Source organism: Thermobia domestica, chromosome 8 (genome assembly GCF_964235325.1).
Source record: "Thermobia domestica chromosome 8, izTheDome1.hap1.1, whole genome shotgun sequence".
NCBI lineage: Eukaryota > Metazoa > Arthropoda > Insecta > Zygentoma > Lepismatidae > Thermobia > Thermobia domestica.
Window position 1 is genome coordinate 242,317,494 of NC_137461.1, and position 24,969 is coordinate 242,342,462.

At 36.0% G+C, this 24,969-nt stretch overlaps 1 protein-coding gene across 1 annotated transcript in view; it reads left to right on the plus strand.

Annotated features, from left to right (window-relative positions):
* Positions 1–3,462: 3,462 nt before the first annotated feature.
* Positions 3,463–24,969, plus strand: part of LOC145692524 (protein takeout-like) — a 73,411-nt gene continuing 51,904 nt past the window's right edge. Inside the window, exon 1 of the mRNA XM_081767831.1 lies at positions 3,463–3,639. Within this exon, the coding sequence (XP_081623957.1) occupies positions 3,555–3,639 (85 nt within the window). The 5' untranslated portion in view covers positions 3,463–3,554. The remainder of the gene's footprint in view (positions 3,640–24,969) is intronic.

Genomic DNA, 24,969 nt, shown 5'->3' on the forward strand with positions numbered 1-24,969 from the left:
AGTATTACAGTGTACAGAAATAGTCTACCATTATAAATTAATATCTAATACTTTTCTCTTTCATATGTAGACGTACTGTCATTTTAGCCGTAAGATTACCAATTTTTTGTGACGAACTATTGTAAGTCTGGATCGTAATTAATATTTGTGCTTTTATTATTACTTAGTACATTCTAGTAGAAGCAGTAGTACAATACGAGGGTCACTACGAAAGTTTTGAGATGTGAAATAACTTACATACTTAAAATCAATTTAACACTTACATTTTCTCAAAGTATTCACCATTACACTGTACACACTTTTGCATCCTCGAAAACCACTTTTGGAAGCAGCGTTGCCAGTCTTTTTCTTAAAGTGTTGAAATTTCATTCTCGTAAGCCACTACAGCTTCTTCAGAGCTGCAAAATCTCTCTTCCCACGCATGCGATCTTTGATCCTGGGGAACAGAAAAAAATCACACGGTGCCAGGTCAGGGCTATACAGCGGATGAGTCATAAGTTCGACCTCTATAAACTGAATTGTGATGTTGGCCGTGTGTGTGCACGCGTTGTCATGATGAAGCAGGATCCCACGCAATCCAGTTCTTGGACACCGTTCCCGAAGCTTTTGGAACACTTTTGTTAGGCAAACAGTGGTGTACCACTGAACAGTAGCAGTCATTTGTTCTTCAAGTGGAACAGTTGCAACATGGCCAGATTTGGAGAAGAAAACTGCGACCATCTTCTTCCCCACACTTCGCGGTCGCTTCACTTTCGTGGGTGGATTTTCGTCTGGAAAGATCCACACTGTATACTGGGGGGTTTATTTTCAGGGTCAAATTGATAGATCCAAGTCTCATCACCAGTAACAATGTCAGAGACGAGTCGAAAATTGCCTCCATCAAATCTTGCAAGCATTTCTTCACACCATTCCACACGCATGCGCTTCTGCTGTTCAGTCAAAGTGTGAGGCACCCAACGAGATTAAACCTTCCTGAGCCTAATAATAATAATAATACTAATAATAATAATAATAATAATAATAATAATAATAATAATAATAATAATAATAATAATAATAATAATAATAGTGTCGTGCGTTATAAGCAGACATCATTGGAAGTAAACCTAAGCAGATTGTATATAGAACATAAATTTATGTTGCCATAGTCCTTTTGATTATGGATTGTAAACTTTACATTATAAATTTTCTAGATCTTATTTATAGTCACATATTAAATTAAACTCAACGTTCATATGTTTAACGATGAATAACGTCAATTTTAAAATGCTAGCAAGTAGACCTTCCAGTTTTACTTTAACATATTTTAAACTGGATAATAAGTTTCTAAGCACTGTATTTACATTTCATAATTAGGGTCTATATAAATTGAAATATCGGGTGTTCAGAAAGTAACTATGCAGTGCCATGTTGTGGTGTGCTAAGTGATGACTAATATGATTGTCAATTAATAATACAACATTTTCCATTGTTAACCATATTTGAACCATATTTGAACCCTATTTGACCAGGTATTTGTTCACAGGTCCGGTTTGATTGAAGACCAACGTCTTGTGTGACATCATTGTGATCCAGGTAAACTGCATAATTACTTTCTGAACACCCTGTATTTTTAAAAGGAAATATGATAACACTTGAGAGACCCATCCTTTATTCAATCTTACATGGAATCTAGCCAAATGATATTAATATATTACTAGACTAGTCTCTGATTTATATATATATAACAACACTTTTGGCTTCAGCAAGGGTATGTGTACATTTTTTTAAAATTATATTTTCCGACCTTCAAGTTTTATTATGTAAGTCGAAGGTAAACATCATTGGATTGAATTTGAATAAAATATTTTATGATTTATGAATTAAAAAAGTCTTATCTTGTTAACCTTCATTCATAAAGCTATTCTACCATTACTTACATGTTCCTTGTCACAAATTATTAAAAACGAAAAAAAGAACTTTGAAATACTTTCCCGTATACGCTAACGTTTCCGTCTTGTATAACTTGTTCGTAATATCACTTGGCAAATAACACTTTTGTTTTCATTCTTTTTTTCTCTTTTGCGTTGCCTCGTTTCTTGTTCAGCAACTCCTACACCATTTTATGATTATTTTCTTCCTATCCTTTTTCTTTTTTTTTTGTCTTCAGTATTTTTTCTAATTCTACTTACCTACCTCACTTCTACTAACATCATCTGTTCCTTCTACCAACACCACGACTTGCACTGTTCCTTTCTTACTTCACGGTAGTTTGTTTCTTACAAGTATTGTAAATTGATGTTCGATCCTTTATTTAGAATTCCTCTGCTATTTCATTTAGCTTAAGGAAGACGTATTGTAAGTGTTAATGGACTGATAATGGATGGAAATATTGAACAAAACGAAAGAAAGACAAAAAAAAAGAACATTGTATCTTTCCATCTGGGTTCGAAGCAGAAACCTTTTTCTCTCTGAACCACTTTGAGCCATGGTTGATTTGACACTCATTTTCCTCTCCCTTGGAAAGAAAGTTTGCACTTACAACTTTACATGGGACTCAAACTTCTTGTACTCCACCGGGAATGGAACCGAAGTTCCCATTCAGAAAGCATTGGTTGGATTGGAAAAAATGAAATGAATTTTTTCAGTTTTACGTCCCACGGTTATGACGGCTAGGCTAAAGGAAGCGGTGATAATGAGAAATGAATGCAATTATGGATTGAAGAACGTGGGGGAAACGGGAAAACTCCGAGAAAACCCATGAATCATACACGATGTTTGTTCGCCACAAACTCCACTTGGCGCGAGCTAAGCCCCAGTTAGGGACCCGCGCAGCAAAGATGAACACTCTACCACTGAGCCACCGCGGCCCCGATCATTAGTTGAATTGGATTTCAACGTCTCTTTGAATAGAGGCTATATGAGAAGCGTACCTACAGTTTAAAATAGAATCCAAGCCAATGTAACATGTTCAACTTTCAAAGTACTTCCTCCGGGGATAGAACCCGAGACGTGGTGCACCAAAGATGAGCACATAGCTACTTGACAAACTGGGAGAGCTTCGAACACACACACACACACACACACACACAACGATAACGCTGGCCGTTCCAGATGCCACCAGTAGAAGGTATAATTTACGGTCTACCTAATAATGAAGTTAAAATTTTCATCTATCAACCGTTTGTGTAAATTAATGCAATATTGTCACTCCAAAGATTGACTCTTTTTAAACACTGTATGCAGCGGACCAATGACCTAACGTTCCTCCTTCAGTAGAAAGTGAGTATTAGCTCATGGAACTGTGATGCAATATTATATACAAGTATGATGAAATGGAGAATACATTTGTTGAGTTCATATGTTTATATGTCCCAATTTCGCGTCTCCTTCTTCTTTTTCCTCTTCATCCTCTCATAGTTTGTCATGCCCTTGTTTCTGTACCTTTCTCTATCATTTGGGGACATAGTGGGTCAGTGGGAATTCATGGTTGGTCAGTTCTTATTTCTGTTTCGAAGAAGACAGTTGGGTGGCCAGAATTCTCCCATAGTCGTCGTATCTTTCATTACATCAATATGGCAACGAGACTCCAATTAGGCATTGCACAAGTATTAATTCTATTGACACAAGTACCAATTCTCCTGGCTGACCTTGAATTACGTAAGTTACAATTATGTTATTACTTGAAAAAACAATTTTGATGTTTTTGATCAAGCAATTATCACAAATTGTTAAAATACGTAATTCCCAACTATTTTAATTAATTATAAAGAAGACAATTTTCAATGGCTAATAAGCCACAGTGTAGGTGTATCGCTTGATATTTTTCTGTAGCCGAATTAGTATGAGAGGTCTTTGGTTCGATTCCCGATGGAATTGAAATGTGAACATCAGCCCGCGATCGAAACTATTTGATTGAGAAAGAACAAACTGTGGATCATATAAAACGTTGACACTCCATGCGTCAATTACAGATGACCAAGTATAATGTATGTTGTCTGGCCTTAAACTTCGATAAGACCCTCCCCTTTCCACGAAGGGAGAGAAAGATACCTGACAATAGTTGCTAATTTGTCCATGGTGTTCTTGCAGAACTGTAGTCGTAACTTCCAATAGCTCCTAATTTGTCCACGGTGTTCTTGTAGAAATATTAGGGTAACTTACAATAGTTGCTAATTTCTCAATGATCTTCATGTAGAAATTTTGCGGTAATCTCAAAATAGTTGCTAATTTGTCCATGGTTTTCTTGTAAAAGTTTTATGGTAAACTTACAATAGTTGCTAATTTGTCCATGTTCTTCTTGTGGAAATTTTATGGTAAACTTACAATAATCGTATATATTCCTTTTATAGAAATACGATTGTAATTTTGAAAGTGGCACAATATAAACATTATGACAGGGCTTAAAATGTAACTATTGTTCTTCTCTCTTAGCGAAATCATAAATAATGCAGAGATTCTTTAACAGCAATTCCTGATCGCAATGGGATGTGTATTTCTTTAAGTCTTCGTGTAATTTTCTTCTCTCTTTTTCAACTTTGGAAATTCTTCTTTTTATAGATGAGTGTTCAGATTTTAGTATACGGTGTGGAATTATTACGCGATTGAGATTGTGTACTAATTGTGTTGCTTAAAGCTTGATATTATATGATTTATGTAAGCTCGTACATTCCAAGATACATTTATGGACAGGAAGTAACACATATGATTGGTGGAAAGTAATATACTGATGCTGCAGTTGTGATGCTTCTCTAAAGTGTCCTAACACTCTCGATATTTCTATTATATTAAATCTCCGTCAGGAACCTGATTCTCGGAAATATACGAAGACGAATTGCCTTATACTAGAAGAAAATGTAAATTCATGTGTGAATTAATTCTTGATTGAATTGCATTGAATTGATTGAATGTGCGTTTCCAGCACAAAAACTGTATCATATGAAATCTTCTGAGTAAAATAGAATCTGAGCCAGTGCTCTAGTTTGTATTTGAAGCAAGGATCTATATTAGAAGAAGAGCCCGGAACCACGCCCACAGAAAATATACGCTCTAGCCACTTGGCTTCGAGAAAGCCCTATGCAAGTAAGATTTTGTGTAATAAAGCTTTGTACTACGTTCTTGTTACGTAGTATTCCTAGTTCGATCTCTCGAACCAGCTTTTCTCAATCTTGAGGTATAGTGGCTCAGTGATAGAGTCCCTACCTCTGGTGCGTGGGGTCCCTGGTTCGACGACTGAACAAATAATTTTCTAGTGGCAACATTGTGTACGTGGGTTTTCTTGGGGTACTCCCACATACCAATTCTTCCACCACCGTTCACTTGCCTTAATCATCCATCTCTCTTATCATTACGGGGAGTTCCTTTGTGGCCAAGCGGTTAACGTACGCGGTTTTGGCGTGGGAGATCCGGGTTCAATTCCAGGCGGGAGCTCATATGGTTCGGATTCCACGTTCCACGTCCCGTCTCATATAGCCTCACTGCTAAAAGGGACGTTAAACTTAAAATCAACTCAACTCAACTCTTATCATGACGGGCATAAGCGTGGAACGTTAAAAACTGAAAGATTTCATTTCATTTTCTTCTCATCTTATTTTGTTTCATTTCATCTTACACAAAAACAGTTTATGGTCTCCTGATATTGATGTCATTATCTAACCAATGTATCAAACAATAATCTCCTGGGTTTCCAAAGAGATATGTTCTCTGATTTGTTCGATCGTAATATCAATGTGCAATAGGATAAACCACAAGTTGAGTATTATATCATATGGGGCCCTCCGAAATACTTGATGGGCGTTCCTGATGGTTATTCGAAAAAATTAAACCTTCAAAACTACTACTACTATTAATAATAATAATAATAATAATAATAATAATAATAATAATAATAATAATAATAATAATAATAATAATAATAATAATAATAATAATAATAATAATAATAATAATAATAATAATAGACTGAAGCAATTAGATACCACTGGATACCATTAAAAGCATTGGGATACCATTCTAGAGGACCCGTGGTCTCTTACTTCTCAGAATCACAAGAAACTTGCAGAAGAAATTTTGATTCTCTTTTATCAATCCAAAAAAGTGCATCAAAAGATTACGATCTTGGCCAATAATTGCTTTTTAGATTAGGGTTCCTAAAATTTTTGAACAGTCCCTAAATCAAGTTTTCGTATTTTCTACGGAATAAGCACATCATACTGAGTTAAGTGATAGTTTGGGTTTGGCTACACTATATGTAGTTCTCCAGATATAAGGCGTACAAGAAAATTTCTGTTTGAAAAATATATTGAATCTTGGATCACGAGCTACAAAATATTTGCACGGCCCAAGTGTCCCTATTTTCTACGGAATAAACTCACTATACTGAGTTAAATGATAGTTTGGGTTTGGCTACACTGTATGTAGTTCTCCAGATATAAGATGTACAAGAAAATTTTTGATAGAAATATATTGGATCTTATGATCCAAAAAAATGTATGTGATTTAACTACAGACTGTGATGCAACATAGACTAGTGAAAATTTATTATATAAAAGGCTTGTTTAAAATGATATGTTTCCTATATTTTATTGGTATTAAGTAACTACCTGAAAAAATATCCTACTTTAATTATACAATCTCATAATTTCTTTATTACAATTTTGCATAGAATTTACTGTTCCGATTATAAGCGAAAGTAAGCATACTCATACAGGTAAATAATTGGTTGATAATATAGTTAAGCGCATGAACATGTTCGATTTCGCTGAAAATTATAACAGTAAATGGTGTGGAAACCTATAATAGAGAAATTATGATTTCTTGTAATTGAAGTTGGATTTTGCAGGTAGTTTTTTTAGTATTACTAGATAACATGATTCTAAACAAATTTTTGATGTAATAAATTTTCACTGCTTTATGCAATATCAGTTTACGGTTCCACTTCTGATCATCACAAGCAGATCTAGATTAATAGCCCATTGTGATTTAACAGCTTTGTATATTAATACAAAAGCTTATAGGCAGGATCGTGAAATTTGCGCCGCTGAAGCAGTAGCAAAGAACAATTATTCGGGAAAATATTTTAGTAATGAACAGTTACTCGAGAAAATATTCTAATAACGAACAATCATTAGGGAAAATATTCTAATAACGAATAATTATTTGAGAAATCTATATATATAAAAGAGAACGTACAAATCCTTTGTTCCCTCATCACGCTAATACGGCTGAACCAATTTCTTTCATTTTTGGGGGGTTATTAGGATTTGGACCCTAGATGGTTTTTATCATATCACTTTAATTTTTAATTACCAGTGTCTTGAGATAATTGACCATTCAAGTGTCCATAACGTACAAATCCTTTGTTAGTTCATCATAGGTAAAAATAAACGTATTTATATGCAACCCGCATGACCGTGTCACTCGGCGGGTTAACATAAATGACAGGCGATATAATGTTAACATTTACTGCAATCTACTATGGTTTTTTTTATCTAAGTAACAAAGTTTATTGCGTTCCGGGGTGACCGCAGCGAAGCGGGGCGGGTTAACATAAATGAGAGGCGATATAGGCTCGGTTCAGACGTGCAGAAAAGTCTGTTGCGGGCCCGCAACAGACTCGCAGCAGACTCGTGCGGGCATCTCAGCCCAACCACTTCACATAGACATAGAAAACAGCTCATTTTATTTTCAGCTGCAGTTGAATGAAGACGGAAATTGAAAGAAGAAAACGTGCTGTTTTTGTATACTTAGCCAGTAATATCCTAAGGAAGAAACAGAGACGATACTGGGTTCATCCGTACGTAAGCTCACGACTGCTTAAAGGTAAATTTTCTTCCATGTTTATTGATTTCCGCAATGACGAAGAAAAGACCTTTAATTATTTTCGCATGAGCATCACTTCATTTGATGAACTCTTATCGAAAATAAGTGATAAAATTAAAGCAGAAGATATTTTCATGAGACTTGCGATACCACCAATTGAAATGTTGGCTGTTACATTAATGAGTTGATTTTGAGTTTAACGTCCCGTTCAGCAGCGAGGCTATATGAGACGTGGACCTACTGATTAATGTGGAATCCGAACCACATGAGCTCCCGACGAGAATCGAACCCGCGCCTCCCACGCCAAAGGCGGGTACGCTAACCGCTTAGCCACGGAGGAGCTCTGGCTGTTACATTAAGGTAAGTTAATTATGGTAACTAATTATCGTTTGTAAGAGTACAGAAAGTTAAACATTCGGAGACCTATTCATAGACATTTTCAGACTTTATTAGTGGCCACTAGCGTAGTTTAACAATTGCGTGACTAATTTCGATTTTTTGACATAGTTGGTGGCCTTAAACTAAAAATGAGACATTTATTTGAGACTTCCCGAATATCTCGCTCAAGAGGGGGCGTTTCAATAATAGTAAAATTTCCCTTTATTTATTCACAAACTACCGAATGTGAGGATTCGCTTCAGTTAGAGATGTAAAATTCGGCACGTAAACTCATATTAAAAATAATGGAGCACAGGTTTCAGTGTCTGAAAATTTTCTCTTGAAGGGGAGATGGGGGATTTCTATAGTAGTGGGATCCGATGGTTCAGTGATAGTGTGTTCACCTCTAGTTCGAGCCCAGTTTGCGTCAAGTGGGCTTTGTGGTGCGAGAAGCACCGTGTGCGTGAGTTTTCTCGGGGTTCTCCCGTTTCCTCCCACTTTATTCATTCCACCATTTCATTCATTTATCATCATCATTATTATTTCCTTTAGCCTACCCGGTATAATCGTGCGAGGTAAAACTCAAAGATTTCATTTCATTCCTATAGTAGTGACATTTCCCGTTATATATTGAGAAAGTATAGGACTCGCTTAGATTGGAGATGTAAAATTCTTAATGTAAACTCTTAAATAAAAATAATGGATTTAGTGTTTCCGAATAATCCATTTATAAGCTGAGAAAAAGGAAACATTTTTATAATTGTGACATTTAACGATAGAAGGTTTTGAGGAAATCCCCAATACGTGTAGCACACCAAAAGGAGGCAACGCAGCAAACGGAAGCAGAAACAGATGGGCTGATTATTTTGTAAGCGACATAGGTAGAGTTCCATGGCAAGATAACTTTGTTTAAGTTGTTCTTTATGTAAGAAAACATTCAGTTGTTATCTCTAGAATAGCAACGACGTGCACAATATTATCAATTGCACAAGAAACGAAAATATTTCTGTTACATCTCGAGCATGCTTTTTTATTTTTTAATCACATGAGTACCCTGATGTTCAACAATTTTCGTGTTAACTCTATTTTTTTTTTAATTTAGGACATTAACAAATAAAGACAACAATTGTCAGCCGAAAAACGATGTTTTTTCTTTCTTTTCTCTTCTGCTATTATGTTGATGGTTGTTTTGGAGTTCAGCGTCCCTTTTGAGCACAAAAGCTATATAATACGTGACCTCGACCCAAGAGCGCCCATGTTGTGGTTTTCAAGGGGGGGGGGCAAATATAAGCGACTTTTCAAATATAGTTTCATATTTTGGTGCAACTAATGTAAAAAGTCTATTGGGTTTTCGATATTCCCAAGTACAATTTCCTCTTAGGGGGGCGAACGCCCCCACCTTGCCCTCCCTGATGGGCGCCCTTGCCTCGACCTAAAGTATAATGCAACGTACGTTATAAACAGTCGGTTCATTCCGGAGTGAGTGACAAGAAATCTCATCAAAGAAACTGCATTAACAATAAAGGCTTTTTCTCCAAGCGTATTTGTTGTCTATTGTTATCACAAAAAAGTATTCATAGCCTCTCTGCTGGAAAGGGACGCTAAACGAAAATCAAATGTAAACACTACATGAATATTAGATTTTTACATTGAAAAGTAATAATAATACATAGCAATGCTGTTTTTTTTTCTTCTGTTTTTTCATTAAATTTCTCACATAAGGTTTCACACACCTTATTCCATGCATCCAGTTTTTTATTTCTATCTCTATACATTTCGCACTTTAAATTCCATATCTCGTGATATTTTTGTATTTCGTTAATGAATATTTCTTCATTCAGTTCTTCGCTTTCCATTTCTGCGGGCGCGGGAAAGTCTGCACGTGTGGCTTGCCTCATTGCCAGCAATGGTTTTCCGACCCGCAACACCTGTGCGGACTCGCTGCGAGCCAGCAGTCCCCGCAACTCAATTTTTGCCCGCTGCGGGTCCGCAGCAGAGTCGTGCGGGAAAGTCTGCACGTGTGGCGTGAACGATAAGAACCAATGTATTTCCGGCTCGCGCGGGTCCGTTCTGTTGCGGGCCCGCAACAGACTTTTCTGCACGTCTGAACCGAGACATAATGTTAACATTTACTGCAATCTACTATGGTTTTTATCATATCACTTGAAAGCGAAAAAGTAAAAATTATCTAAGTAACAAAGTTTATTGCGTTCCGGGGTGACCGCAGCGAAGCGGGGTGAACGCTGCTAGTATTCTAATAACGAACAATTATTAGAGAAAATATTCTAACAACGAACAATTATTAGAGCTAATATTCTAAAAGCGAACAATTATTCGAGAAAATATTTAATAACGAACAATTACTAGAGAAAATATTCTAATAACGAACAATTATTCGAGAAAATATTCTAATAACGAACAATTACTAGAGAAAATATTCTAATAACGAAATATTACTGGAGAAAATATTCTAATAACGAACAATTACTAGAGAAAATATTCTAATAACGAACAATTATTCGAGAAAATATTCTAATAACGAAAAATGATTCTAGACGCGTATGATGCGTCTGCTGCAATGGCTGTTTTGTAGCGTGCTCTTTGCATTTCGTCCACACGAATACCTATGAGATTTTGTATTAATATACAAAATTGTTAAATCACAAAGAGTTATTACACCTAGACTTACATGTGATGTCCAGAAATGGAACCATAAACTGATGTTGCGTAATTCAGTGAAAATTTATTACACTGCTGTATACAAAAGTAGTTGTGTGTGTGAAACTTAATGGCACCAATAATGAATCGGTTTAGCACTCTTTGATCCACACTTCAGTTGTTCCAGCATAGTTAGAAATATTCAAATACCAACCAATTATATTCTAATGTATTATCCCGGCGGGAGCTCATGTGGTTCGGATTCCACGTTAATCAGTAGGTCCACATCTCATTTAGCCTCGCTGCTGAACGGGACGTTAAACCCAAGATCAACTCAACTCAATAATAAAAAAATATGTTGTTTGGATACTTAAAAAAATGAACATTTGAATAATGAAGAAAAATATATATGATTAAATAACTGAATAATATTGAGAGTATTATTCGTTACCTTCAATTGCAGACATTTATTTTTTCTGAAAGAAATGTTTCAACAGAGCACTGAAAATAATTTGATTGAAAAATTACCAAAGGGAAGGAACGAAAGAGCATGTTCCTATGACATACATAACTTTTTTTCTTTGATCTAGTGTGAGTGGCAACTGTAGCAGTAAATGACACAAAAATGTGTTAAAGTATGTTTTATGCTACGGAAGCCCAATTGAAACCTGTAACGGAAGGATTAAGTGCCACGTGCTACCTCCTTGGTTGTCAAGGATAACTGCTTTACCTAATCCTCTCGCTTTCCCCTAAATGTCACGGCCGTTCATATTATGTTGCAAGTGCATGTGTTTGCACAATTAAGAAACACTTCCCTTCTTTCTTGTCTGAAAAAAAATGAAGACATACCGAAAGGTCAGTTTGAGGGTATTGTGCTACTAGTTTAATTTCCTAGTTTCCTAGAGCGGCATCTGGCTAAAAGAGCTGCTCTATTTGAATCTGAGCAGAGAACGTGATTTTCTTACTTAATAATAAACCTTATAATAGGGCTCAAGTCTCTCAGCTTCATATTATTTCTTGCACACATAGTGTCTTAATGCCAGAATGGTCACCTTCGTTGCGAAGAATCCTTGCTTCAATTTCAGTAAACGTGGTTTTGTGGTTGTGGTGCACAATATTATATCCGTGGGTTTTCTCGAGGACCTCTCTCTTAATTCTACATAATCTTTCATAATCTTTCATTTTTTCATAATCTTTCATTTTCATTAATCGCTCAGCAATGGCTCGGTGGTAGAGCGTTCACCTCTGGTGCGTGGGGTCCTTGGTTCGATTCCAGTTCGCGCCAAGTGGACTTTGTGATGGACAAAAACCATGTGTGTGGGTTTTCTCTCCGAGTTCTCACGCTTCCTCCCACTTTATTCATTCCACCATTGCATTCATTTCTCATCATTACCGTCTTCTTTAGCCTAACCGGCATAATCGTGGGACGTAAAACTGGAAGATTTCATTTAATTTTCATTAATCGTCGTCTTCTTTAGCCTACAGAGTATAATGGTGTGACATAGAACTAAAAGATTTCATTCCATTTTTTTTTCGTATTCTTTTTGAACTTCAGTCTCACACTACATGGTCCTCTGCAACATCACTTATGGTTTCCCATATGATGTATAGGGAGCTATCTATTTGATTTCCCCATATTTCCTCGAATTTTCGTCAATAACGCGATGGTAAACTAATATTGGCTTTAGTGACACACAACTCAAAAATTATATAGTAAACTGAGCAGGAGGTACGGTGGCTCAGTTGTAGAGCGCTAGCCTTTTGACTGGGGGCCCCTGGTTTGATTCCCGGCCAAGTAAATTTGTGATGGACAAGTTTTCGTGCCACATTCTCATCCCACCAATTCGTCCATCATCATTCACTTGCCTTGACCATAGCTTCCTTTAGTCTAAAGGCCATAATCATAGGACATTAAACTGAAGAGAAAGGACTCATAAATTGAACACTCAACAATTTTCTATTATATTATTTGGTAGTACACTATTTCTAAGTGGTTTACTTTATGAGTTTCCATTCTTTTCTACTTTTATTAGTTAAAATTTACAAGAGCGAAACTCATGAATGAGAATGAGAGTGAGAATGAGAGAGAACGAACGAGAATGATTTTTTTCCTTCTTTATATCACTAGTGGGCAATAATATGCTCGCTACTAACTGACCCTTACATCAATGGTGGGGAATAATATTGACACTAACCTGAGATTCAATTAACTATACTGACAAGTAGTGTCATGCAGTAACAGGGTAAGAAACGAAAAGTTTCAAAGAATGTTCTCAATAAGGCCTCATTTCCATGAAGGAAAGTAAAAATATTGCACTCCGGGCTAGAGGTCTGTACGGGTTCGGTCCTACAAAGCATATATAACTTTGGGCCCGGGCCGGGCTCCTGCCGTAAATTTTTTAATATACAACCATATTTCTCGGGCCTTTTTGGTCCTCACTTTGTAAATATACTGTACAACGATATATATTGCACCGTTCTTTCTGGAGAACTTTTAAAGCACAATTACAAAATTAAACCTCTAATTGCTGTACATAAAAATACAAGTTTGCGTTAATTAGTATATTAAGTTTCTATAATTCGGGCTTATTTCGGGCTCATTTGATTATTATACGAGCTCGGAAAGGACTCGGGCCTAAATGTTAAAACATATTTCGGACTGGAGTCGGGCCTCACATTGTAAATTCACCATTCACGGACCGGGCTCGGGCTAAAAATTCCGACCCATGCAGACCTCTACTCTGGGCTGCCACACTAATCCTAAAGTTGATAAAGATCAAATGAATAGGTTGCTTCTCAAAGATTTTTGTTAGGATGATTTTACAGTTTGTTTTAGAAAGCAGCATGGTTTTGGGCAATGTTCAACTGAAAGGGAAGATGTTGGTTATCGTAGGATATGAATTTGAGAAAATAACTAAGGTGAAGAAGTTTTTTTTTTTTTCATAACATCAATTAAGATTTTATATCTTCAGATGCTAACCTAGATCCCGGTCACTTAGTACATCCTGAAGTAATATTGTTAGCAATTATTTCGTACCACAGTAAATTCAATGTATATCATTAATGACTTTAATCAATGATTATGAAAAACAGCAGAATTCAAGATGCAGAGATTATAACTGTATCAGCTAGGTAATCAGTCTCAAAGGTAAAGGAATCCATTTTTGAGTTAATTTTCTTAGTAAAAGATAAAAAAAAAAGCTTTGAGAAGATTTTGAAATATTTAATGTAACGTCCCACGGCTATACCTTTCAAGTTAAACCAGTGGTTCGAAATATTTTTCGACTGACAGCACACTTAACCGAAAGCCCATTACATCGTGACATATTTAATTGATTTTTTTATTAATAATAGTAATATAAATTATAATTTATATAGTACTGAAATTTGTTGCTGTTGCAAGCAGTGTTTTTTCTTTCAGAAACTATGTTCCAGGGGGGCACACTTCGTATTCCGGGGGCACTGCTGATACTATTGTATTTATTATTATATTATAGACGTATTATTTTAGTCTCCTCCGGGAACACTCTCAGAGCTACGGGGGGGGGGGGCAGTGACTCCCTAAAAACATGTCTGGAAGAAACCTGGTTGCAAAACGTCTTGATATCTCCACTGTTGGATTAAATGCTCCCCACTGTAAACTTACTCTTAGTTACACTAGCCTACTCATTTTATTAGAAGTATTTGTTACAGAAAGAAATAAATATGAGGAAAATTTAGTTCAAAAAATTAAAATCCAATAGACCTCCGGCTATCGTGTGTATTGTGGTGGAAGGACAGGCTGGTAAGCTGGAGTTCTATAATTAGAAATAATCACTTCCTGCTCCACCAATTTTATTAAAGCACACATTTTATAGCAAAATCCGGTCTTAGTCCTACCGCTTCAACTCTTAGTACGAGTCAGTATTTTATTAATGTTTTTTACGTAATGTGTAGTAAATTTTAAAGAAGTTACTACAAAAGCGGTCCGAGAATAAAAAATATTATACAAAAGGCCTTTCCTAGTAAGATAGTGAAATCGAAACTTGATGCAAATTGGGTCGTTATTACTTTTGACCTAAAACTACCTCCAAAAAAGATTCGCCCTCCTACCCTGACTTTTACCGAATTATCGTATCATATATGCTCAAAATTTAATATTTAAAAAAAAAATCTGTTTGGGGGTGGTCCAAGTAATTCGAAAGTTTCACAGATTATAGATTCTATGTAGGTGTAAATGAGAATTTTCTTTTTAAAAAAGTCACACTTACACCTAAATTACACACACCTAAAAAAGCCACATTTGGAAAACTCCCACCAGACTTTCTTAAAATATTATATTTTGAGCTATATAATACGATAATTCGGCTTATATATATTTTCTTTTCTTCTATAATAAGCTTTGAGTTATGAAATTCATTCTTATTTTAAATGAAGAGTGTAAAGACTAAATTTCATCTCTAACTGTAAGAAACTTCGAGATGTGGGTATCTTATTATAGTAATTATTGCAACCTCTTTTCTTCCCACATCTTTTCTTTTTTCTTAGAACAAATATTTTTTTCCACAAATACTAAAACACGTTCTAAATAATTTGAAGTAAAAAAGCCAAATTTCAAATTTCGTTACTAACTTTAAGGAATTCTGCCATCTTATTAAAATAATTGCAATCTTCACTTTTTTCCTGTCCATCTCATTTTCTTCCCTTCTAAGCCAAGTATCAAGAGACGCTGAAACACGAAGGAAAGTTTAAATACAAAATGTTATGTTTCTAATGGGCCCTTAGTATAATTATTGAAATCCCTTCCTCTTTTTTTCTATCCACCCTGGTTTCTTCTTTTTTAAATTTAATATAAAAAATAACGCTGAAACATGTATCTAATTATTTTAGATGAGAAGTCCATATAAAAAAAGTATATCTGTCTATCAATCAGAGATTCGAATATAATGACTTATTATTTGCCATTTCTTTTCTCTCTTTCTTATCGAATTTCCAAGAAAGATTCTTGCTTAGTGGTAACTTTCATCACAAATCCTATCTACTGTCCAATTTTGAATTTTCTATCTTGAGTGGTTTGGTCTGGGTATTGATCAGTCCGTTACTAAGGACTTCTTCTATGGAATGATGATGATCCGTTTGGCAGCGGCAGATCCAGGGGGGGGGGGGCGATCGGGCTTATATATACCCCCCTCAAACGAGGAATCTTTCGTATTTTATATATAAATAAAACCCATCCCAGAGTTTAGAGCTCTTAAAAGTAGCTCTAAGTAACAGTTATACAACCCCCCCCCCATCCCCCAGAAGTTCGTCCTGGATCTGCCCCTGCCGTTTGGTTTGGTATGTTTTTCAAAACGATATTTTAAAATTCGAAATCATTTATGTATTGGTTTTATTACATTGCAAAATTTCATAATCATCGTTTCAGTTAATATTGTTTTACCGTTGAAAACGATTTTTTTTTAGTCTAACATAAGTAGAAAAAAGCAATTACCTTGTAAAATAGTAAACTAAAGCGTTCATGGCTTTTATGTTTATGTAAGTATGTATTTAAAAAAGAGAAAAGGTATTTTTTACGAACTTTTTCCATCCTTTTAGCAGTTAATTTGTATTTTTTCTTTTTAAATTCTATACATTGTTGAACGTACCTACATTTCCAATTGTTTCCTTAAAATTTCAAAATTTCCCCCAAGTGGAGCGCACACCCCACTCGAAGGTCTCGGACTTGGGATAAAGAAATGAAAAGAAAATCAATTTGTAAATCTCTTTTATAAATATAAGCTTTAATAGTAGTTGTTTGGTTTGTTAAGTTATCGTTTAGGGACCTTCCGCAGAAAATCGAACCCGATACGTCAACTAATTAAAAATACTATGTGCATCATTGCTTTGTGAGTGAATATCACTATTAGAAGACAAATATACAGTCTTCTAATAGTGTCCTGTTTTTTACACAACACACCACATAACTAAATAAACATTCTAGCACAAAAGAACTTTCAACTTTCTGTTTTATTATTTGTAACTAGAGTTAAGTGTCCCTTTTAAGCCGAGATCATATGAGACGCGGACCTACAGTTTAAACTGGGATCCAAATCAGATGAACCTCCGCCAGGAATCGAATTCGAGTCTCCAGCGTCGAAAACTTTTGGTTTAACCATATAGCGAAGACGGATCTGAGGGATCGTTTTATTGACAACAAGAGATATACGCATTTTAGTGCCATATAAATCATTTTTTTTGGGATTTGCCATTTGTCCTCAAGCATGTTGTTCAAGTTTGTGTCAGTTAACGATTGATAGAAGGGTAGGGTAGGGCTTCTTGACGTCCACTTTAGACGGGACAGTGCCATATTTATATCATCTGTCCCCCTCACCTGAAAATTGATCAAAACTCAAAATGTCCCAGCAGGTTTTACAAGATTTTTAATTTGATAGAAACAAAACAACAAATATTTCTCACTTGCCATTATGAAAAAGTAATTCCAATTAAAACATTGAGATGGAAGTTAAAATTTTCAACTTCTAAACATAATTTCTTACTTTTAATACTGTTTGTACAAAGTTATCAAATGTATTTGCGAAAAGCAACTAAGCAACACACTCACCCACTCCTTACCTTTCTCTTGCCTAGTCAAAGGCAGTCCCCACAATAAAAATAGAACTATATTGTGAATAGAATCGAGCACAGCCCTTTATGACAGTGTTCATAAAAGATTTTAACTAAAAGGAAATCTATCAAAAAATAATGAGATTTCCATGAAAACTTATAACATGTCCCGCCATTGATATGCACCCACACAAATTTAGAAAGTCGGCGCGGTTGTTTGGGTTAACATTCATAACCATAGAGTAAAAGTAGTAATTGGTAACGAGAAAACATTTTTTTTCTTTCTTTTTTCGTAAAGATTAGTTTCATTTATACCCTTTTCTTGTTACTAAAAACTAAAAACCTATTGACATCTATTACCAGTTTCTGGTTTCAATGTTGATTCTGAGAGAAAGGAATCCATAAAATATCGGTAAAAGTTGTGTTTTGACATGCATACAGGATGACAAAAATACAAATTACAATTTCCGGTTTGAATTTACTTATTGGTTCTAGTAGGACAAAACCTGATAAAAGATAGCAAGAAACGGTATTTAATGTTGATTAGCGTCCTAAATCAAATATCCGTTTCCCCACTCATCCTTCTTTTTTTCTCCCTGTCTTTCATTCCCATCTTGTGATGGGCGGGCCGCAGAAGGTAACGCCTTCTCTGTGGCCAGAGTGATGATTTTACTGTGTGACGAGTATTATTGTGTTGGTTTACAGGTTGCTAGTAGATTGTAGGTTCAAGCAGAAATCTTCTCAGCAGTAGTGGTGCTTGTCCAATTATCGGAGGTGCTTCGTGGGAGTTGATGGGTTATTTTGAGGTTAAGTAGAGTGGTATGGCATAGGTGTCATGGGAAAGTATGTATGGCGACTAAGCTATTATCGATAGATATGAAGATGGGTTTGGTATATTCGACGCTCAGGGTTGTAGTCATCGGAATTGGTTTCTCTTTCATATATCGCTAGTAGATGGTCTATTGGAGGATATCCAGTACGGGAGAGTGCAGGGGTCTGATCTAAGAGGCCTGTGAGTGTTAGATGTGATGTTGCTATGCGGTGAATAATGTATCGTGTTCGTAGGCGATAGAGGTGATCCAAGATAGGAGGTATTGCGGTGATAGAGCTCGTCATTGGAGGTTGATCCTTCTTTAGAAACCAGAAGTCATAAAGGAACCACTTCCACTTTCAATATTGAATGGCAGAGTTTAGAAGTGCATTGTACTTTTATATGGTGATAGAGACGGTACCGAGAATATTTTTACTCAAAATTCGTGTACTGTTATGTTTCGTATAAGACGGCGGAAGGATTTCCTTTGGGTAGCCATAGTCATGGGCTTATACACGATAGAATAGGGGGACAAATGCCATCTCCGACCTATTAAAAATGCAACTTTTGAAAAGCCGCTATTATTGTTGGTAGCACTGAAGTTAGTAGTATTGAGTAAGTTGGTAGCACTGAACGTTAGACTATTTACATCTGTTGTCCTCGTGGTTAGCAGTCTCTGACCGCCGAATAGCATATGATCGCCATCTGTTTTTCCGTACGAGTAGGAATCTTGCACTTCACGATGAAACAGCGTGTTGTCATAGCAGTGTTGCCACAGTCCTAGCTCTGAAGTGGGCTGAAACATAGTACCAAATTTAAACAAAAGGGCTGAATTCATCATTATTTTATACCAGTGTAATACATGGCTCTATAACACGAAACTAAAACGGGTAAACTTCTATAACACTCCTCCCCCTTCGAAGAGTCCAAATCAACAAAGTGTTCTTTTTAAAAATAACTTTTTAAAACCATCCAAATAGGGGGACCCGGTGTAGAACCGTTTTCTTGTAGAATCTTTGCAACGGCACATAAATTACAGACTTACTTGAGCACGCACTGGTCTTCTTCAGAACATTCAACGTGTGTGTGTTTTTTTATTTATTTATTTAAAGTTAAAATGTCCACCACATTGCTTCTTTCTCGTCTTCATGCGAGGCGCGGATGAGCCCATCTAGCGTCATTTGTTTCCCAGTATAGTTTGAATTACGATTATTCCACAAAAGGTTCGTAGTCTTATGCGGTGCAACGTCACAGAATGAATGTTCAACATAATTTTTTAAGAGCCCAATATGCAGTATGGGTAACGTGAGATGTAAGAAGAGTCTTACTGACACTTTTGAAAATGTAACAAGTACTTGTTAAACGGTGCTGAATTGGGTAGAATTGTACCAATTTTTCACAAGAGGGGCTGAAAATGCCAGCGTGGTACCAACGGGCCGATGAATGACAAAAAGGGCTGAATTTGGTACAATTGTACCAAGTGTGGCAACACTGTGTCATAGTGAAAAAATGTTGCAAGGTTTTGCACAACCAAACCGGTTTTCTCAAATTTAGTAACCAGGCTTATCTCAGACGACGTATTCGATGCCTTACGTTGATCAAACATTCCACGGAGTTTGCGACCAGTCTCTTGCATAACATTTAGCACATTTGTAGTAAGTTTTCACGCGGGCATTTCAAACGTTGCGCTCTTTATGAGACACTCTTTATATTGAATAAGCAATGCTACCAAGATATTCTGAAGCGTAACTTTGTAACGCACGAAAATTCAATCTTCCAACAATATTACCCCACACAGTTCAGGAACATACCCAGGTAAAAATATGTTTAAAAACACTATTGTTTTACTACAACTGCTCGTATAAATATTGATACAAAAAATCCTTCAACCCTATTGTGGGCATTGGGAAGTAAACTCACAATAAAAAGTGTCTATAAATATGATTTTATTTGCCTCATTGGGAAGTGTTATTTTCCATCACAAACCATGGGTCTTTTTCACCAGAAGAATGAGAGTTACACTAGAAAAATGTTTAGCATATGTTGCGTAACATGGAAAAGGTATCGTGCTGTCACTTCTAGAAAAAGTGGGGCACAAAAGGGTTAAAACTCATATTAAAATTGTAGAAGAGTATGAGCAGAAATTTTGGAATAAAATAGGGCAAGATCATGGAAGAAGAAAAGAGTATCAAATTAAAGCTGAGAATTGATTAGAATTATTATCCTGTACTTTACATTTAACATGTTTTACTAAGCCAGAAAAAGCAAACATTGTATTTGCTTCTCTTTCTTTATCACGACGCAAACTGTAGTTTGAGATACAAATCCAATATTTGTAGTGAAATTACGGATTTTGTGTTGCGGTAATATCTAGTACTACATGGTAGAGCTACTTTATAGAAAGTTACAGGTTTACATTTTTATATATAAAAACAAACGCGTCGTGTGTAGTGTGGCGTTAAGTAAAGTGTATTGTCGGACAGAAAAGGTTGGGGATCACTACTATTATCTACTAGCAGCGTTCACCCCGCTTCGCTGCGGTCACCCCGGAACGCAATAAACTTTGTTACTTAGATAATTTTTACTTTTTCGCTTTCAAGTGATATGATAAAAACCATAGAAGATTGCACTAATGTTAACATTATATCGCCTGTCATTTATGTTAACCCGCCCCGCTTCGCTGCGGTCACCCCAACCCGCCCCGCTTCGCTGCGGTCATCCCCGAACGCAATAAACTTTGTTACTTAGATAATTTTTACTTTTTCGCTTTCAAGTGATTTATAGCGCCTGTCATTTATGTTAACCCGCCGAGTCACAGGGTCATGCGGGTTGCATATAAATACGTTTATTTTTATACCTATGATGAACTAATAACAAAGGATTTGTACGTATGCACACCTGAATGGTCAATTATCTCAAGACACTGGTAATTGAAAATTAAAGTGATATGATAAAAACCATCTAGGGTCCAAATCCTAACAACCCCCCAAAAATGAAAGAAATCGGTTCAGCCGTATTAGCGTGATGAGCGGACAAAGGATTTTTTGTACGTATGGACACCTGATTGGTCAATTATCTCAAGACACTGGTAATTGAAAATTAAAGTGATATGATAAAAACCATCTAGGGTCCAAATCCTAACAACCCCCCCAAAATGAAAGAAATCGGTTCAGCCGTATTAGCGTGATGAGCGGACAAAGGATTTTGTGCGTTCTCTTTTATATATATAGATAATTCAAAATTATTTTCCTAGTTGTAGAAAGAGGGACTTCACTTCTGCTGAATTATATATAGGGTGTCTATAAAGTCCGTTGCCACCCCCTAAAGTCGTTTCGACTGGGAATATGAGAAAACACAAAAACACGTCCATTATTATTTTAAGGGGCTTGAGTTTTGAGCTATAGAAGGTCCAATCCACACACCCCCATATAGGGGTACGTGGGGTCAACTTGAAAATTTTAAATGACAAAAGGTGTCGAGTAATATATTGTTGGAAAGGTCTCGACAAGAGAAATATTTTGCCTGAAATTTTCAAGTCCCTATGTTGTCCCCATCCAAAATGGCGGTGTTCACGTATATATATATAAAAACAGTGAAATTAGTATTACGGTGTTGTTAAACAGATTATTCCACATCCATGAAAAAAGGAAACAAATTCTCATGTTTATTCTACTCAGTAGTTTTAGTTCAGAGCAGATACACAAAAGTAAAAGGTAGAGAAACTCTCCCCGTTTGGGTGAGGGACAATGGGAGTACGGCATCAGACGACTTCCACTATTCCACTACCTCGGTATTAAGAATAGCCGATATGCATTAACATAGAGTTCGTGAATGCTTGTAGTGAACACATCAGTTAAAGAAGAATATAACGGATAAGAAATTAGAAATTGTAAAATATGAATTTTAGTCCGTTTAAATACACTCTTACTGCTATGAACTGCATTATCTAGTGTATGGGATTAAATAACACTGATTCAACAAGAAGGGTACAAGAAAAGAGCATTAAGAGCTGACAGTTTGTTTGTCGATTGATTGATTGACAGTTGACAGAGCTTAGAAGGCAAGGTGGCTCGATGGTAAAGCGCTTATCTCTGGTGCGAAGGGGTTGCTGGCTCGATTTCTCTCCAAATAAGTTTGTGGTAGACATCATCTTGTCAGTGGGTTTTCCTCGTGCTACTCCCGTTTCCTCCCACTTTCTCATTCCACCAATTATTCCATCATCATTCACTTGCTTTAATCATCTTCTACATTAGCCCAAAGAGCATAATCGTGGGACGTTAAATTGAAAGAAATTCATTTAATTTAAAGTTAAATTATATAGCCAATATTCAGACTTTATGAGACAAGATTTATTACTTTAAATGAGATGTAGATTATTAGTTGGATTTTATCCAAGGTATGATACACTCATTGAAGATTGAAATAACGAACACACCTGTATAAAGTATTAGCGTTAGCCACTTAACTATGAAGGGGTACGCGACCTACTATAATTCTGCAGTCAGGAATAAAGGAAAATAAATTAAGCAAAATAAATAAATAAATGTGCACACACTATGAGTAAGACTATCTACTTACAGATCTTAAATTTTCGTAGAATTTATTTTGAAATTATCGAGACGAGATCGTGACAGATATTTGTCAATCGAGGCGAGACAAGGATCTTGAAGTGTCGTCTCGACACCAACGTTACTGTGTGAAACCTATCATATCTATAAAGACTAGACTTTTATGTTGTTTGAATTTCTCTGTCTCATGCTAAAAACATTGTTTAGTAACATGTACATGTAAGCATTACCAATAACAACGAAATACTATCTTCTTTAAATTTGTTACAAGGTCTAGGTCACGGTGTTGTATAAGCCTCAAGGGTTATGTAAAAATCTCAAGAAGACTTTCTTTTGCTAATAGATAGGTTTTGCAACAATGTATAACTTGGAAGACGCAGTAATAATGGCTAAAATTTATTATTACCATTTGCTAAAACATTACGTTTTCATAATTTATGTAAGAAATGACTTTGCACAAGAGACTTTCCAACAATTCAAATACAGTAAAACCTCGATTATCAGCGAGTGCCATATTTTTGTTTTTTTAAATCTTGCTTCAGTCGTGCTTAATTATTTTTCACAAGTAGTCGCTGTGGACTGACACTCTGCATGAAAATAAGTACTGTATGTTCTAAAACATAAAAATAAATTGCATTGTAAAAAAACAATATTTCTAACAAAAGTGCAGTGATTTAGACGTCGAGTTTTGCTATTTGCAGTGCATTGCCATCCAATTCTGAGGATAATCGTGGTTTTACTATATATTTATATCATTTCTCAGCATATTTACTAGTGAAGTGATTGAAGTGTTGGTTTTAATTTTTACTTAATTGTAATTGCATTGCTAAAAATTCACTGAAGGATACTAGATACTTCCTAGATACTAGGTTCAAACTTCAGCTTACTTACCACTCAGTCAAACTTTGATCCATCACCTTCACATAATCCAGATTGGAAAGTTCTTGCCTCTCACTGTCAGGTAAACGTAAATTCTTTTTCATCCCTAACACTTCATCTCTCTTCACTCCGTGAAGAAACGCTTACCTATCACCTCATTCCTCATGGAACTACTGATTTCATTTTACCTCATCTATAACGAAATTTCTGACTTAACTTTATCTCATTCCTCATGGAACTTCTGACTTCATTTTACCTCATCTATAACGAAATTTCTGACTTAACTTTATCTCATTCCTCATGGAACTTCTGACTTCATTTTACCTCATCTATAACGAAATTTCTGACTTAACTTTATCTCATTCCTCATGGAACTTCTGACTTCACTTTATTTCATCCCTCATAGAACTTCTGACTTCACTTGATCTCATCCCTCATACAACTTCTGACTTCACTTTATCTCACCCCTCATAGAAATTCTGACTTCACTTTATTTCATCCCTCATACAACTTCTGACTTCACTTTATCTCACCCCTCATGCAACTTCTCACTTCACTTTATCTCATCCCTCATGCAACCTCTCGCTTCACTTTATCTCACCCCTCATACAACTTCTGACTTCACTTTATTTCATCCCTCATGCAACTTCTGACTTCACTTTATCTCATCCCTCAAACAATTTCTGACTTCACTTTATCTCATCCCTCATGCAACTTCTGACTTCACTTTATCTCATCCCTCAAACAATTTCTGACTTCATTTTATCTCATCCCTCATACAACTTCTGACTTCACTTTATCTCATCCTTCATACAACTACTGACTTCACTTTATCTCATCCCTCTTACAACTTCTGACTTCACTTTATCTCATCCTTCATACAACTACTGACTTCACTTTATCTCATCCCTCATACAACGACTTCACTTTATCTCATCCCTCATACAACGACTTCACTTTATCTCATCCTTCATACAACTACTGACTTCAGTTTATCTAATCCCTCATACAACTTATGACTTCACTTTATCTCATCCCTCACACAACTTCTGACTTCACTTTATCTCATCCCTCATGCAATTTCTGATTTCATATTATCTCATCTCTCATGTATTTTGCTTCAATTTACCTCATTCGTCACCTAATTTCTAAATTCACTTGACCGTATCTTTTAGGGAAGCCCTTCACCTTTACCCTAACTCATTCTTCATGCGAATTTTGCCCTGCAAACTTATTCTGCTCTGAGGTAAACTTGCTCTTCTCACCTGATTTTACGCCACATTAGTCCGAAAG